General features: G+C 48.0%; 2 protein-coding genes across 2 annotated transcripts; both read left to right on the top strand.

Annotated features, from left to right (window-relative positions):
- Nucleotides 1-1,442: 1,442 nt before the first annotated feature.
- LOC109378558 (mast cell protease 3-like) lies at nt 1,443-4,275 on the top strand. The gene is made up of 5 exons (XM_019634894.1): nt 1,443-1,564; nt 2,533-2,656; nt 3,116-3,260; nt 3,445-3,702; nt 4,047-4,275. Exons 1-5 carry the CDS (start codon nt 1,510-1,512, stop codon nt 4,206-4,208), a joined length of 744 nt encoding a protein of 247 aa, XP_019490439.1. The 5' UTR covers nt 1,443-1,509; the 3' UTR covers nt 4,209-4,275.
- A 2,311-nt stretch (nt 4,276-6,586) lies between these two features.
- LOC109378555 (granzyme H-like) lies at nt 6,587-9,763 on the top strand (the record flags this gene model as incomplete). Its single annotated transcript, XM_019634893.1, is given in 6 exon segments — nt 6,587-6,641; nt 7,740-7,884; nt 8,398-8,536; nt 8,740-9,000; nt 9,642-9,666; nt 9,669-9,763. Coding segments are annotated over 6 exon segments (720 nt in total), but the record flags the coding sequence as incomplete, so codon positions are not given.
- Nucleotides 9,764-12,555: the final 2,792 nt, after the last annotated feature.

Raw genomic sequence — 12,555 nt, 5'->3', positions numbered from 1 at the left:
GTGTCCAGGCCCTGGGGTCAATGGCTGACCTGAGCTGCCTTGCCTCTTCCCATCGGCTAGAGAGAAATATCAATCTGACTAGAGCTGTGAAGCCCCTCCACCTGTCCAAGGACAAGGATTGGGTGAGGCCAGGACAGAAGTGCAGTGTGGCTTGCTGGGGCGGGTCTCCCTGATGGGCACATTACCAGACAAACTGCAGTAGGTGGAGCTGACCATGCAAGTTGACTGGGAGTGTGAAAACTACTTACAAAATTACTATGACTGTACCATTCAACTGTGCATGGGGAACATGATGGAAAAGTAGCCTTGCTTTCAGGTGAAACAGCTTGGCTAGCTTGGCTCTGAAAAGAAGGGTGTTTGGGGAAGGACAGGGACCTGAAGACCGAAGCAGCGGGGAATTCCTCCGACCTCTAGCCTGGGATCTTTCTCTCTGGAAAGACAATGGAGAACACCCAGAGCTGGGGAGGAATAGGGCCTCTGAGAACTTACTGAGGCCCATGGCCAACTCTGCATGGACCTAAAGCAGTGTGGTTGTCTGTGCTTTGCTCTGACTGCCACTGTGCAGTTCCATCCCACAGGCTCTCCTTACATGACTGCAGGCTTCTTCCTTTTTCAATCTGGGTGAGGACTTTTGATTATCCCAAGCAATAGAATATGGTACAATGGATACCATATGACCTCAAAGTCTAGGTAAGAAAAAGAATAATCTTGTGCCCGGGTCGATTTTTCAGAGATGCTCACTCTGCAGAAGCCCACCATCATGTTGCAAGACCAAACAATCCTGTGCAGAGGCCACAGAGAGGACTGATGCCCAGTGGGCAGCAGCACCAACCACTGGGCATGTGTCAGTCATGCTTCAGCTGATCCCAAGCTCCAGGCTTCAAGCCTCCCCTGACATCCAGGGGGACAAAGGAAACTATCCATCCTAATCCTGAACAAGATGAAGATTCACTAGAAGAATAATTTTGTTGGTCTTCTTTGAAACCACAACTTGGTTCTTTACAAACTGACATAAGCCCTCTTGGGCATTATTGCCACACCATTGTGTCCATCCCTTTAACCGTGGCTTCACCATCTTTATCTGATCACTGATGGTTTTGTCTCCACCAGATGCAAGGAATCTCATATCTAATACCCCTGAGTCTCACAATAAAAAGCCTCGATAAATGGTCCAAAAAAACAAGGAAATGAAGAGTTCTTACATGGATCATGAGATTCGGGTTTCTGGGGTTGGAAACATAGTACTGGCTAATACAGCATCTCCCACAACCTCAGTTTGCAGCCAGTGGTTTCTGTTTTCAGTTGTGTGGTCAGCACGGAGTCAGAGCTAAGGTACTTATGTGGTTACTGATAAGCTCTTACTCCATCAGGCTTGAATATTTCAACACACAGCTGTGTCGGGCACTCAAATAGAGCCTACGTGATAAAGGCCACAACACGGGAGAGCCTGGGGTTAGAAAACCAAGGGGAAGCACCAGCAGCTCTGCCCTCGGCCACCTTCCCGAGAAGATGCAGCCACTTCTACTCCTGATGGCCTTTCTTCTGTCCCCCAGGGCAGAGGCAGGTGAGTGACCGTCCCCTCCAACAGACGCCCAACCCCACTCCACACTGGCACAGCCATGGCCAGATGCTACATACACATCCTGGCCCTGATCCATCATCAGGAACTTTCTGGACTCCAGGTTCAGCCTCCCTGAAAGACCAACCTATCTGATGCTGAATAAACACTCCACGGGAATGGCAGGGCTGAAGCCTGTTCTCCAGGAGGGCCAGTGGGTGCTGTGCCCTTCCCAGGTCCTACCCTTCTCATCAGGATTGTGGGTTCTTTTAGAAAACCGTCTGCAAGAAGGTTGGAAGCTAAGAATGAGGAATAATTAAATCCCCAGGAAAGGGCAGTTTGGAAAAGGGGCTGACATCTGTAATGAAAGTAAGGCCCCCTCACGTTCTAACTCAATGACTTAAAATCTACCCTCAATCTCCTCCCCCTTCTTCAGATTTGTCATTACTGTGCTGCTCAGGAAAGAAGTTGAGGACACAGTTGATCCCCGAGTTGGTGGCACCCTGTTTCTCTTAACATTTGTGATTGGCTAGTTCAGTCTCAAACTCTCTCTGGTAATTTTAAAGTCACAATGTTCTGAGCATTACACACCTGCAGCAGCTCAGTGAGTCTGGGAAACAAGAATTGAGAGGACCCAGAGAACCTCAGGGAAAGCAAGTGCCAGGATGCACAGGGCCTTCACTGCTTGTTCCCAAAACAAATCCTGTCTACCCACACATGTGCCTGCAGCTGTAATTAAGGAATAAGGACTTCGCTTCTCTCTGTCAGAGGAACAAATTGAGTCTGGTGGATCACTTAGTAGGTCTGGAATGTTACCTCAGGAGCCCCCAGGGACCCCCGCTAGGTCACTTCTGACTACTACAGACTCCACCATCTGCCACCCCACTCCTCCCCGCCTGCTCCAGTTTGTCCCAATCTCCCCTCCAGCCCTTAGCTCCTTGAGCACAGCAAGCAAGGTAGAATTTTTCTTTCAGGGGAGATCATCGGGGGGCATGAATCCAAGCCTCACTCTCGTCCCTACATGGCACATCTTGGGAACTGTGGGGGTTTCCTTGTGCGTGAGGACATCGTGCTGACAGCAGCTCACTGTGCGAGACGGTAAGAATAAGCATCTGGGACCCACCCCTTCTGTAGACACCTGGCAGGGAACCCTCATCTTAGGGGCTGTAGACTTCAGCCACCTACTAACACAGAGAAGCTCTTCGGAAGACAGGTAAGATTCAGGGAGAGAGGGTCAGGTCAATGCAAGTGGCCTGTTGAAGAGAGAGGGGACTGACCAGTGGTGGCACAGGAAGGAGCCTGAGGTTGTGCCCTGGAGCCCAGTGTGCAAATGTGAGACCTTCACAGATTTGCTTAGAGACAGGCAAGCTCAGCATAGTGACATCTGCTCCAGTAACTGCCACTGAGCCCAAGCTGCCAAGAGGCAGAGGGCACACACATGTTTCGCCCCAGGGACCCTATCATTCCTCTCCACTGCAGTCCTGCCCTGTCCCCACCTGTCCTCTTTCTTTCACAGCCCCTGAGCTATATCTCCAGTGACTATGTCACCCTCTCTAGTCTCTGCAGCTCAATTACTGTCACCCTGGGAGCCCACAACATCAAGCAGAAAGAGGAGACCCAGCAGAAAATCCTGGTGAAAAAAGCCATAATCCACCCAGACTATAATTACCCTCAGTGTGCGAACGACATCATGTTACTGCAGGTAAGGCTCCATTGACTCTTGCACACTTTAATCCCAGGATTTTCTGTCTGCATGACCTCTGTCCCATACTCCTTCCCAGTATGGTCCTTTGACTTGTCCCAGGGCCATTAAGATGGCAACCACAGGACTGTCCCTACAGACTGTGGGCCACGGGTAGATTAGAATTCCTGTCCTCTGCCTACAGCTGGAGAAGAAGGCCAAACTGAATGCCAACGTGCGCCTCATCAGTCTGCCCACAATGACAGACCAGGTGAAGCCAGGGATGGTATGCAATGTGTCTGGCTGGGGGCGTCTGGGAGTAAACACCACAGGTAATGGGAAACTGCATGAGGTAGAGCTTGAAATCCAGAGCAACAACGTATGCAGCTCTCGCTACAAACATTACAACAGCACCATCCAGATATGTGTGGGGGACCCGAAAAAGATTCAGACTTCTTTTAAGGTAAGATCCCAGCATGGCCCTTACCCAGCACAGTCGAGGTTTCAGGAGACCCAGGGCTGTGGGAACCAGCCATATGCCTACGTCCTCAGACTTTCCACCAATCCAGTCCCTGGTGCTGTCTCGCTGGGGGGAATGGGAGACTGTCCCACAGCCACATATGGACAGAGGCTTTATGGAGAAGGGAGAAGGGAACGATCAGAGCCAGCCTAAAACCCTTGGACTTGGGGAGGCAACAAGGCCTGCCCTGGCACTGCTGTCCCATGCAGAGACCACCCATCCCTGGGGCAAAAGGAGGGCAGGACCAGGAGGAGCTCCAACTCAGGCCCTCATCTCTCTGCCCACAGGGAGATTCCGGGGGCCCCTTCATATGTAACAACGTGGCCCAAGGCATTGTCTCCTATGGAAATGACAAAGGAAAACCTCCGCGAGTTTACACCAGGATCTCGAGGTATTTGCCCTGGATAAAAAGCACAATGAGACGCTTCAAACTGCTGAGAACACAGTGAGGCAACCCGGAATTGATCCGTCCATCTTCTCTGGGGCTCAGGCCAATACTGCATTGGGCTGAGAGGGTACAGGCTATTCAACAAGATACTTAATAAACGTCATCTCTTCACTGAAAATCATCAATTTCTCCTTTATTCACCAAAATATTTATTAGTTACCTACTGTTGTGTCCAGCAACCATCTGTTCACAGTTCTGATCTCTTATATGCTTCCCCCTATAGCGTAACTTATGTTCTATCTCTACAACAAAAATTTGTGCTGCATCGATACCAAACTCCTTCCAAATACACCTCCCCAGTGCCAGCTCTCCCTGCCAGGCTAAATGTAAGTTCCATCATGAAAATGTGACCCTCGTCTACACAGCCCTCTTATCTCACTCATATTCCTCTCCTACTTCGTTCCACACCTACACCCTACTCCACTAGCAGAACCCAGGACCAATATGCAGCATAAAAGAATCCAGAAACTGAAAGAAGGATGAGCTAAGAAGCTCTGGGGAAGGGAACCATTTCTCCACCAGAACAGAAAAGGGTGGGAAGCCTTTGTATGGGCGTCATTTCACTCCACAAACCACTCCTTCCCCAATTTACAGCAGCTGGAAGCCTGAGAAGTTTCAGGAAGGCCCTTCAGGACGCCCAGCCCCAGCTCAAGTGCGTCTCACAGCCCTGTCTTGGGCCCAGAGCTCAGTGGAACCGCTGTGTCCTGGCAGCCCATCCTCCCAAAGCCCAAAATGACCTTGAGGGTGCTCTTTCTTCGTCTGTGACAGCCTCCCCTTAGCTCCCACTGTTCGTGTGTGTGTGTGTGTGTGTGTGTGTGTGTGTGTGTGTCTGTGTCTGTGTCTGTGTCTGTGTCGCCAAAGGAAACTCACTATAATGAAAGGTATTACTTTCAAGGGTATTTTTCTATTGATTTAAAAGTATCTTATAGCATAAAGCTAATTTGAGAATTTTTTCTTCTATTTTTCACCATCTCTAAATCTTTCATAAGATTGCATTCAAAAAAGTAACCTCATTTCAAAACATGCACCTTAGAGAAGGCTGGACTGAAGAAGAGTGCTTTGCTGAATGTTGGCCATTGATGAGTATGCTTCAACTCAGGGGAAATGTATTTTGGGTATAAATGCAATACTTATTCATCCTAGAAAGATACCTAAATACATAAATAAGAAAATGAAAACTACCAAGAATTCCACCATCCAGGAATGATCACTGATGCTTAAGCATGTTACTTCCATTCTTTCTCTGATTTCATAAGATGCTGTTCCTTGAACAGAACTGAGGTTTGGCTGTTTAGAATCATCATGACTTCCTTTCCACCTCTCTTTCTTCTGCTGTCACACTGCTGACAGACTTGGGATAATTTGTTCACAACATATATAAGTGCTTGGCCCAAGGACATCAGAGACAGGGTTCTCTGGACACTGGACAGAGCAAACTTAGTGGAGAACTGTTAGGATAGTCGGCATCCATTTCCCCAAAGCCTGACAAGAGTAACTAGCATTTCTTGAGGGGAATTGACCACACAGAAGATCTATGATTTGGGTGGGACAGTCCCCTCCTTAGCCCAAGGGGTGCTAAGTCACCAAAGCATAAACCAATCAGGCCACTCAACTCCAACTGGTTGAATGATGCCTTGTTTCCATCCAACGAATATCAACTCCAGGACTTGTGTTCAAAATTGTGGGGTAAGAGAAGCTCGAACTTTTTCTGTCAGAGAATATTTCTATTTAAAGAGGGAATCTAAATGTCCCAAAAATATGAGGCTGCAGTGCTGGTGCAATAAGAAATGGAGTGACCATTTGGCGTATTGAGGTTTGTCCAGGAATACCTGAACCTCAGGCAAGTTCAGCCTCTATCTCACCACCAAGCAGACCCCTCACCATAGCCCTTAGCACCCCGTCCTCTATACACAGGTTCTCCGTCTATTCCAGCAAACCTTCGGCTTCTGAACGGCAGGGCCATTCACTCATACCACTAAACATAGCTTGCTAAATAACTATTCATGATTTCATCACAAAGGAAAACCAGCCAGGAAACATGAAATGGAAACATCCTTGATTTAATCACTGAGGGACTTCTGGGGTACCAGACCCTCTGCTGGCTGTAGCCACAACCTTCACTTCCTTATTCCTTCTTCTGGCTTTTGCCCTATGGCTGAGCAGTCTGAGTAAAAATGTGGTGACAGTGCCATTCTCACCTAACCAAACCAGGGAACTTCCACAAACCATCTTGTATGATGACATCCAGGAAAACTAAAGGAACACGTGTTTAGGAGGTGTGTGTGTCAGTGAGCAATACTTCCTGTGATCCCTTCAGGGTCTATGTGTCTGCAAAGAAGACACTCCAGCAGCTCTGACCTGGGCAGACCTTCAGGGAAGATGCATCCACTCCTGCTCTTGTTGGCATTGCTTCTGCCTGCTGGGGCCTGGAGGGGTGAGTGACCGTCCCATTCCTGGGGCCTGAGCCCGTCTCCTAAAACCCCTTCTACTCCTGGCCTTTTAATCGAACCCAAGCAGGGATTGTCCTCCATTTGAACCCAGGAGCTTTCTGAACACCAGCTTCCAACCCAACTCCAGACCAATAAGTCCCATGTAGATAGCTAGTCAACAAGGATGGCCGGGAAGAAGCATTAAACTATAAGGTCTTAGCCTCTCTCTCATCACCTGGAAAGGAGGTTGTTCATGGAAAGGAATTTGGAAAAGGATGTGAAGCTACAACAGACACGTAGTTAAAATCCTTCACTCCAACCCAGATTGGGCCACTCAGACAAACCATGTGCAGTAGTGAGAGTTGTCTTGGACCAGCTTAAGAACCAGTTTAGTTCTCAGTGCCCTCCACCCTCCTGTCCTCCCAGGAGAGAAGCCCAGGGTGCAAGCGATCTCAGCACTGGCTAGACGACTGCACACAAATTTTGCTGGGTGTCTTGGCTCTGCCCCAGGCCTGGGCAACCATTTTCATCCCCGCACTCCCCTGATTTCTCAGACCCTTGGCCTCTCCACTGCTTTTGGCAGTGCCCTCTTCCCATCCCTGTGGCTTTGAATCCAACTAGCCTTGTCCCCACCAATCCTCAGCCAGAAGCTAATAGGAGGCCATATATTGATGCAGTAAAAAAAAATGTCTATTGAGAACCTAGATATGCTATGCCATGGGACAGGAGGATTTGAACTTCCTACTCCATAGTTCATTTTAGATTATTAGAAAACAGCACCAATTTGGGTTTTACCAGGGGTTTGGAGTGATCAAAGAGGCTCACTGCATCCTGTCCACATTACCTAGAGCTCCACCACCTTCAAGATAGGTTTCACCTCCTCCATTCATGTGTCTACATATGACTTGGAGAACGAGCACTGCCCCGTCCCCTTCTTCAAGGGGATTCAAAGGTTTGAGGTTCAGAGAAGGTGATTCTGCTGCAAGAGAACCTGAGAGACCCTCCCTCATTGTCTTCAGGGCACACCTCAATCATCGCCTCCCTCAGCCTTCCCTCCTACCACAGCCGCTCCCAGTCACCCACTTTCCAGCCTTTTCCTTCAGAGGAAATCATCGGAGGACATGAGGCCAAAGCCCACTCTCACCCCTACATGGCCCTCATTCGGTTCCTGAATAAGAGAAAGAAGAGGTGCGGCGGTGTTCTTATGCAGGAGAACTTTGTTCTGACAGCTACTCACTGCAGTGGAAGGTGAGGAGCAGCAGCCGGTCTAACCTTCAGGAACACCTACTGGACCCTTGTTATTTCCCCAGTGGCCACAGCTCAGGTGAGCTCCTCGGGATCCTGGTAATTCAAACCCACAAAAGCTCATCAGAGGAGGAGTCTGAGGGAGTGACCAGGCGATGAAAAGCTCAGCAATAGGACAGGTAAGCTGGGCACAGAGGGTCGGAGGTGAGAACAAGTGGCACAGTTGAGAAGGCAAGGAGCACACTGGCCAAATCAAGCAGGTGTAGTAGATGCATTAGGGCCAAAATGCAAATTAAAGCAATGCCATGACACTGCATGAGGGCAGGAGAGAGTTTCCAGAAGCCCTACCCTCACTGTCCTTGAGAAGCAGAGAAGGCAGAGTCACTCAGCCCTTAGCCCTCCTGTGGCCTCGATTTCCCCTAACTGCAGCCCTGACCCACCTCAGCTGTCACCTGCCTTTCACAACACCTGGGCTGTACCCCCGCCCCCCACTCCCACATTCTGCTCTCTGTACAGCTCAGTCATGGTCACGAGTGGAGTGGGGCACAACATCTTGGAACAGGAGAAGACCCAGCAGGTCCGCGAGGTGACAAGAACCATCCCCCACCCAGACTATAACCTCAAGAACTTCTCCAATGACATCATGTTACTGCAGGTAAGGAAACTTCCAGCTGCTCTTGCTCTCCTGGGTCCAGATTGTTTCTGCTCTCACTGGGACCTCTCCGTTCCTTTTTTCTCATACTGGTCACCTGACCAATCCCAGTGCCTCAGGGGGAGGAAGCAAGACAGTTCAGCCCATCTTGGAGTCCAGGCCTGGGGTCAATGGCTGACCTGGGCTGCCTTGTCTGTTCCCATTAGCTAGAGAGGAACATCAAGTTGACTAGAGCTCTGAAGCCCCTCCGCCTCTCCAGAGGCTAGGACTGGGTGAGACCAGGACAGAAGTGCAATGTGGCTGGCTGGGGGCACGTCTCCCCAATGGGCACATACTCAGACAAAATACAGGAGGTGGAGCTGACCATGCTAGAGCATCGGGAGTGCGAAAACTGCTTTCAAAATTATTATCACTGTGCCATTCAACTGTGTGTGGACAATATGACAGAGAAGAAGGCTTCATTTCATGTGAAACTGAGGTTGGCTAGCTTGGTTCTGGAAAGAAGGGTGTTGGGGAAGGACAAGGACCTGGAGACCCAAGCAGTGAGGAACTCTCCCACCCTCTAGCCTGGAATCTTTCTCCCTGGGAAGACAATAAAGAACAACCAGAGCTGGGGAGAAATAGAACCTCTGAGAATTTACCGAGGCCCATGGTCAGTCAAGACATGGTCCTCCTCCAGAAAGATGAATCTGCAACACGAGAGCCCACACTGAGGCACAGCGATAGGCAACTGTGTTCCCAGTGTGAGCAGTAGTTAAACCAGGTGGCTCCTCAGAGCTGACACCCACTGTGGTTAATAGGCTCGTCCTCGAGTCTAAGTGTCAGCCCCAATGCATGCCTTCATGTCCCTCACAGTAGAGTGGAGCCACAGTGCCCACAGCACCTATAAAAAGAGAGGATCTGAGACCTGAGAAGGAGAGGGATTGCCATCTGGGGTGAATTGAAGCTATGACAATGGCCAAGTTGAGGGCTCGCAGCGGCATGCCGCGATCTGGTCGGCCACATGGAGACCACGCAAGGTGGCCTTCTCTGAGAGGGGGCTTGGGATAGCAGGAAGGTCAGGACAAACAGGAGGACTGGCTCAATCCTAACCCCTCTCTGACTGCAGAGGGACTCCGGGAGCCCTCTCGTGTGTTGAGTGTGATCCAGGGCTTTGTCTCCTATGGAAGAAAAGGTGAAACATCTCCACAAGCCTACAGCAAAGTCTCAAGATTTCTGCCATCCCTACAGGTCATGCCACACTCATGGGGCACTGCCTGGGACCTAAGCGTGCATTCCAGCTCTGGGATAATGTCCATCTCTCTCAAATACAAAAAACACTACACTCTCTTCTGGCATGGGCTGAATACTCTAAGATCACCTGGCCCTCAAAGGCCCATATGGCCTCTCACATCGTGTTGCACGCAAAGCATGAAGCAAAACAATTGCTGAATCACCTTGGGCACTTTTAAATGAAGAACAGTCTTGTCACACAGCTGCTGCTTTGGAGTGGAAAGAAATCCCCACATCTAGGACTTACAAAGGACCCGGCGCCTTGACCGAAAAAGACAAAGGAAAACATACAAAGCAAAACAAAAATAGTATTTTAAAAAGTTGCCAAGCCACACACTGGTTTAGGTACAAGCTTTCCTTTGAGGAAATGATTCTGTGGTTTAAAACTACTTTGAGGACCATGTTGTATGACATCGTCTTTTGAGACATGAGAGAGAGACAATGTCCCAGGAGGTTGAGGCGACCAACGGAAGGTACCACCAGAGTTAGGACAGATCCTGGGCTGATCCAGGCCCCCTGGCAGCCAGCCCAGCAAGAGGTCTTACCAGTTTTCTAACACCTGCCCTGCGATGACTTCCTGGCATCCCTGAACAAAAGATAAGCTTCCACTCAGACAGCTCCCCAGAGAGAATGCCTCTGGGATCCTGTGGCAGCCATGCTGTGACAATCATTCAAAAACACTTTCCTTTGCGAGCTGAAGTCTGCTTATGGACACATTGGGATGGAGGCCGGTAAGCACCTTAGACATGCCGATAACTTCAAATCTCCTGTGTCTGTGGTAGGACATCTCCCACCCCACATCACCCCAACATGGAGGAAACTATCCTTCCCTTGCTTAAAATCTTTGTCATGAACACTCAAAAATTTTAAAAAGTAAGATATCTCTGTAACACCTCTACTCACCAAGACTCACTTCCACAACCACTTCTTCCCTCCAGACCCACAAGAAGAGTCAGGTGTCAGCATGGCCGCAAAGCCAGCTCCTAGAGCAGGCGGGAAATAGGCGGAAAGGAATGCAAGTGCTTGCTGTCTTGTTCCAGGAACATGCATTGGGGTGACTCTGCCTTCCGTGCCCACCACCACGCTTCTGCCATACTTCCACTCTCTGTGGACTTACGGGCTCACAGGGCTTGTTTCCTGTCTTCATATCCCACACAACACTGAGTCTGAGCAATAAATATATTTTACCATCAAAAAAGGACACAAACCGGTTCCTTTTTCATAGGCCTCTTGTTAGACTACATTTGTCATAGACAGATTAACGAAGCTCAGTGAACCTCGGGTAGGACAAAGAAATCACATCTACTCAAATAATAGTCAAAATGGTGAAAATCAAATATAAAGAGAAAACGTTGAGAGTAGACAGAAGGTAAAAATCAGTTACATTACTTCAGGGGAAGCAACAATAAGAATTACCATGAGCTTATCGTCAGAAATAATGAAAGTCAGAAGACAGTAAAATGACATTTTCAAACAGTTGAGAGAAAAAAAGAAACAGGCGCTCTCGTTCTGGAATTCTATATCCACTGAAACAATTGACAAAAATGAAGGTGACAATAAGGATGTGTTTGAAAAAAGCACTGGTAAGAGAATTTGTTGCCATCACACCTGCAGTGAAAGAAATATCTAAAAGAAGTTCTTCAGGCTGAAGGGAAATGATCCCTATTGTAAGCAGAAGGGCAAAAGAGAAATTAAAGTGTAAAATGAGACTAAATACAAAAGGTGGGAGGCAAATAAAAGGAAATGTATCCTTGCAAGGTTCTCATAGTAAGTGCTATAACATTAATTCTAAGTAGACTGTGATATGAGAAGAAGGCATATTGTATCTTAGAGTGACCACTAAAGTAATCTACAAGATCTGACAATTAAGATCATGAACTTGTTCTACAAAAAGTGTTCCATATCTCATTGCTGAATATCACTATGGCCACCTTCAAAGTGCTCCCCATGGGGAGCTATGCACCTACACCGGCACCTAGTCCCCCTTTCACAGCATTTTTGGAACTCTTTTTTGGAATGGCCATCAGAGCTGTTGTCATATTACCCTTGATATCCTGAATGTCATCAAAATGTCTTCTTTTCAATATCTACTTTAACTTCGGGTAAAGAAAGAAGTCATTGAGGGCCAGATCAGGTGAGTAGGGAGGGTGTTCCAATACAGTTATTTGTCTACTGGCTAAAAACTCCCTCACAGACAGCGCCGTGTGAGCTGGTGCATTGTTGTGATGCAAGAGGCATGAATCGTTGGAGAAAAGTTCAGGTGGCCTAACTTTTTCACGCAGCCTTTTCAGCACTTGTAAATAGTAAACACGGTTAACTGTTTGTATGGTTGGTACCAATTCATAATGCATAATTTCTCTGATATCAAAAAAGATTCGCAACAAGATCATTAATTCAATTGTCAGAACTTCGTATAGAGGTATAGCTACAGGAATTAAACAAGACAAAAGGAGATACCACCAAAGAAGAGAGGAAAAGGACAAAGGAAAGAATAAATCACTCTAATAGAAACCAAATGACAACATGATATTCTTCAACCCAACCAAATCAGTAATTGCATTCAATCTAAGCAGATTAAATACTCCAATTAAAAGGCAGAGGTTGTGAGTCTCGCTGAAAAAATGCAAGATCTAAATTTGTGCTGTTTACAAGAGACACATCCTAAATATAAAGACATGGGCTGAATAACATAAAACAATACAAATACAAAAGAGACATTCTGCAACACCCATCCAAGAAAACAACCATGC

Source organism: Hipposideros armiger, unplaced genomic scaffold, assembly GCF_001890085.2.
Source record: "Hipposideros armiger isolate ML-2016 unplaced genomic scaffold, ASM189008v1 scaffold_2145, whole genome shotgun sequence".
NCBI classification, from domain to species: domain Eukaryota; kingdom Metazoa; phylum Chordata; class Mammalia; order Chiroptera; family Hipposideridae; genus Hipposideros; species Hipposideros armiger.
The sequence above is the reverse complement of the archived record's forward strand: the minus strand, read 5'-3'. Positions and strand labels throughout refer to the sequence as shown.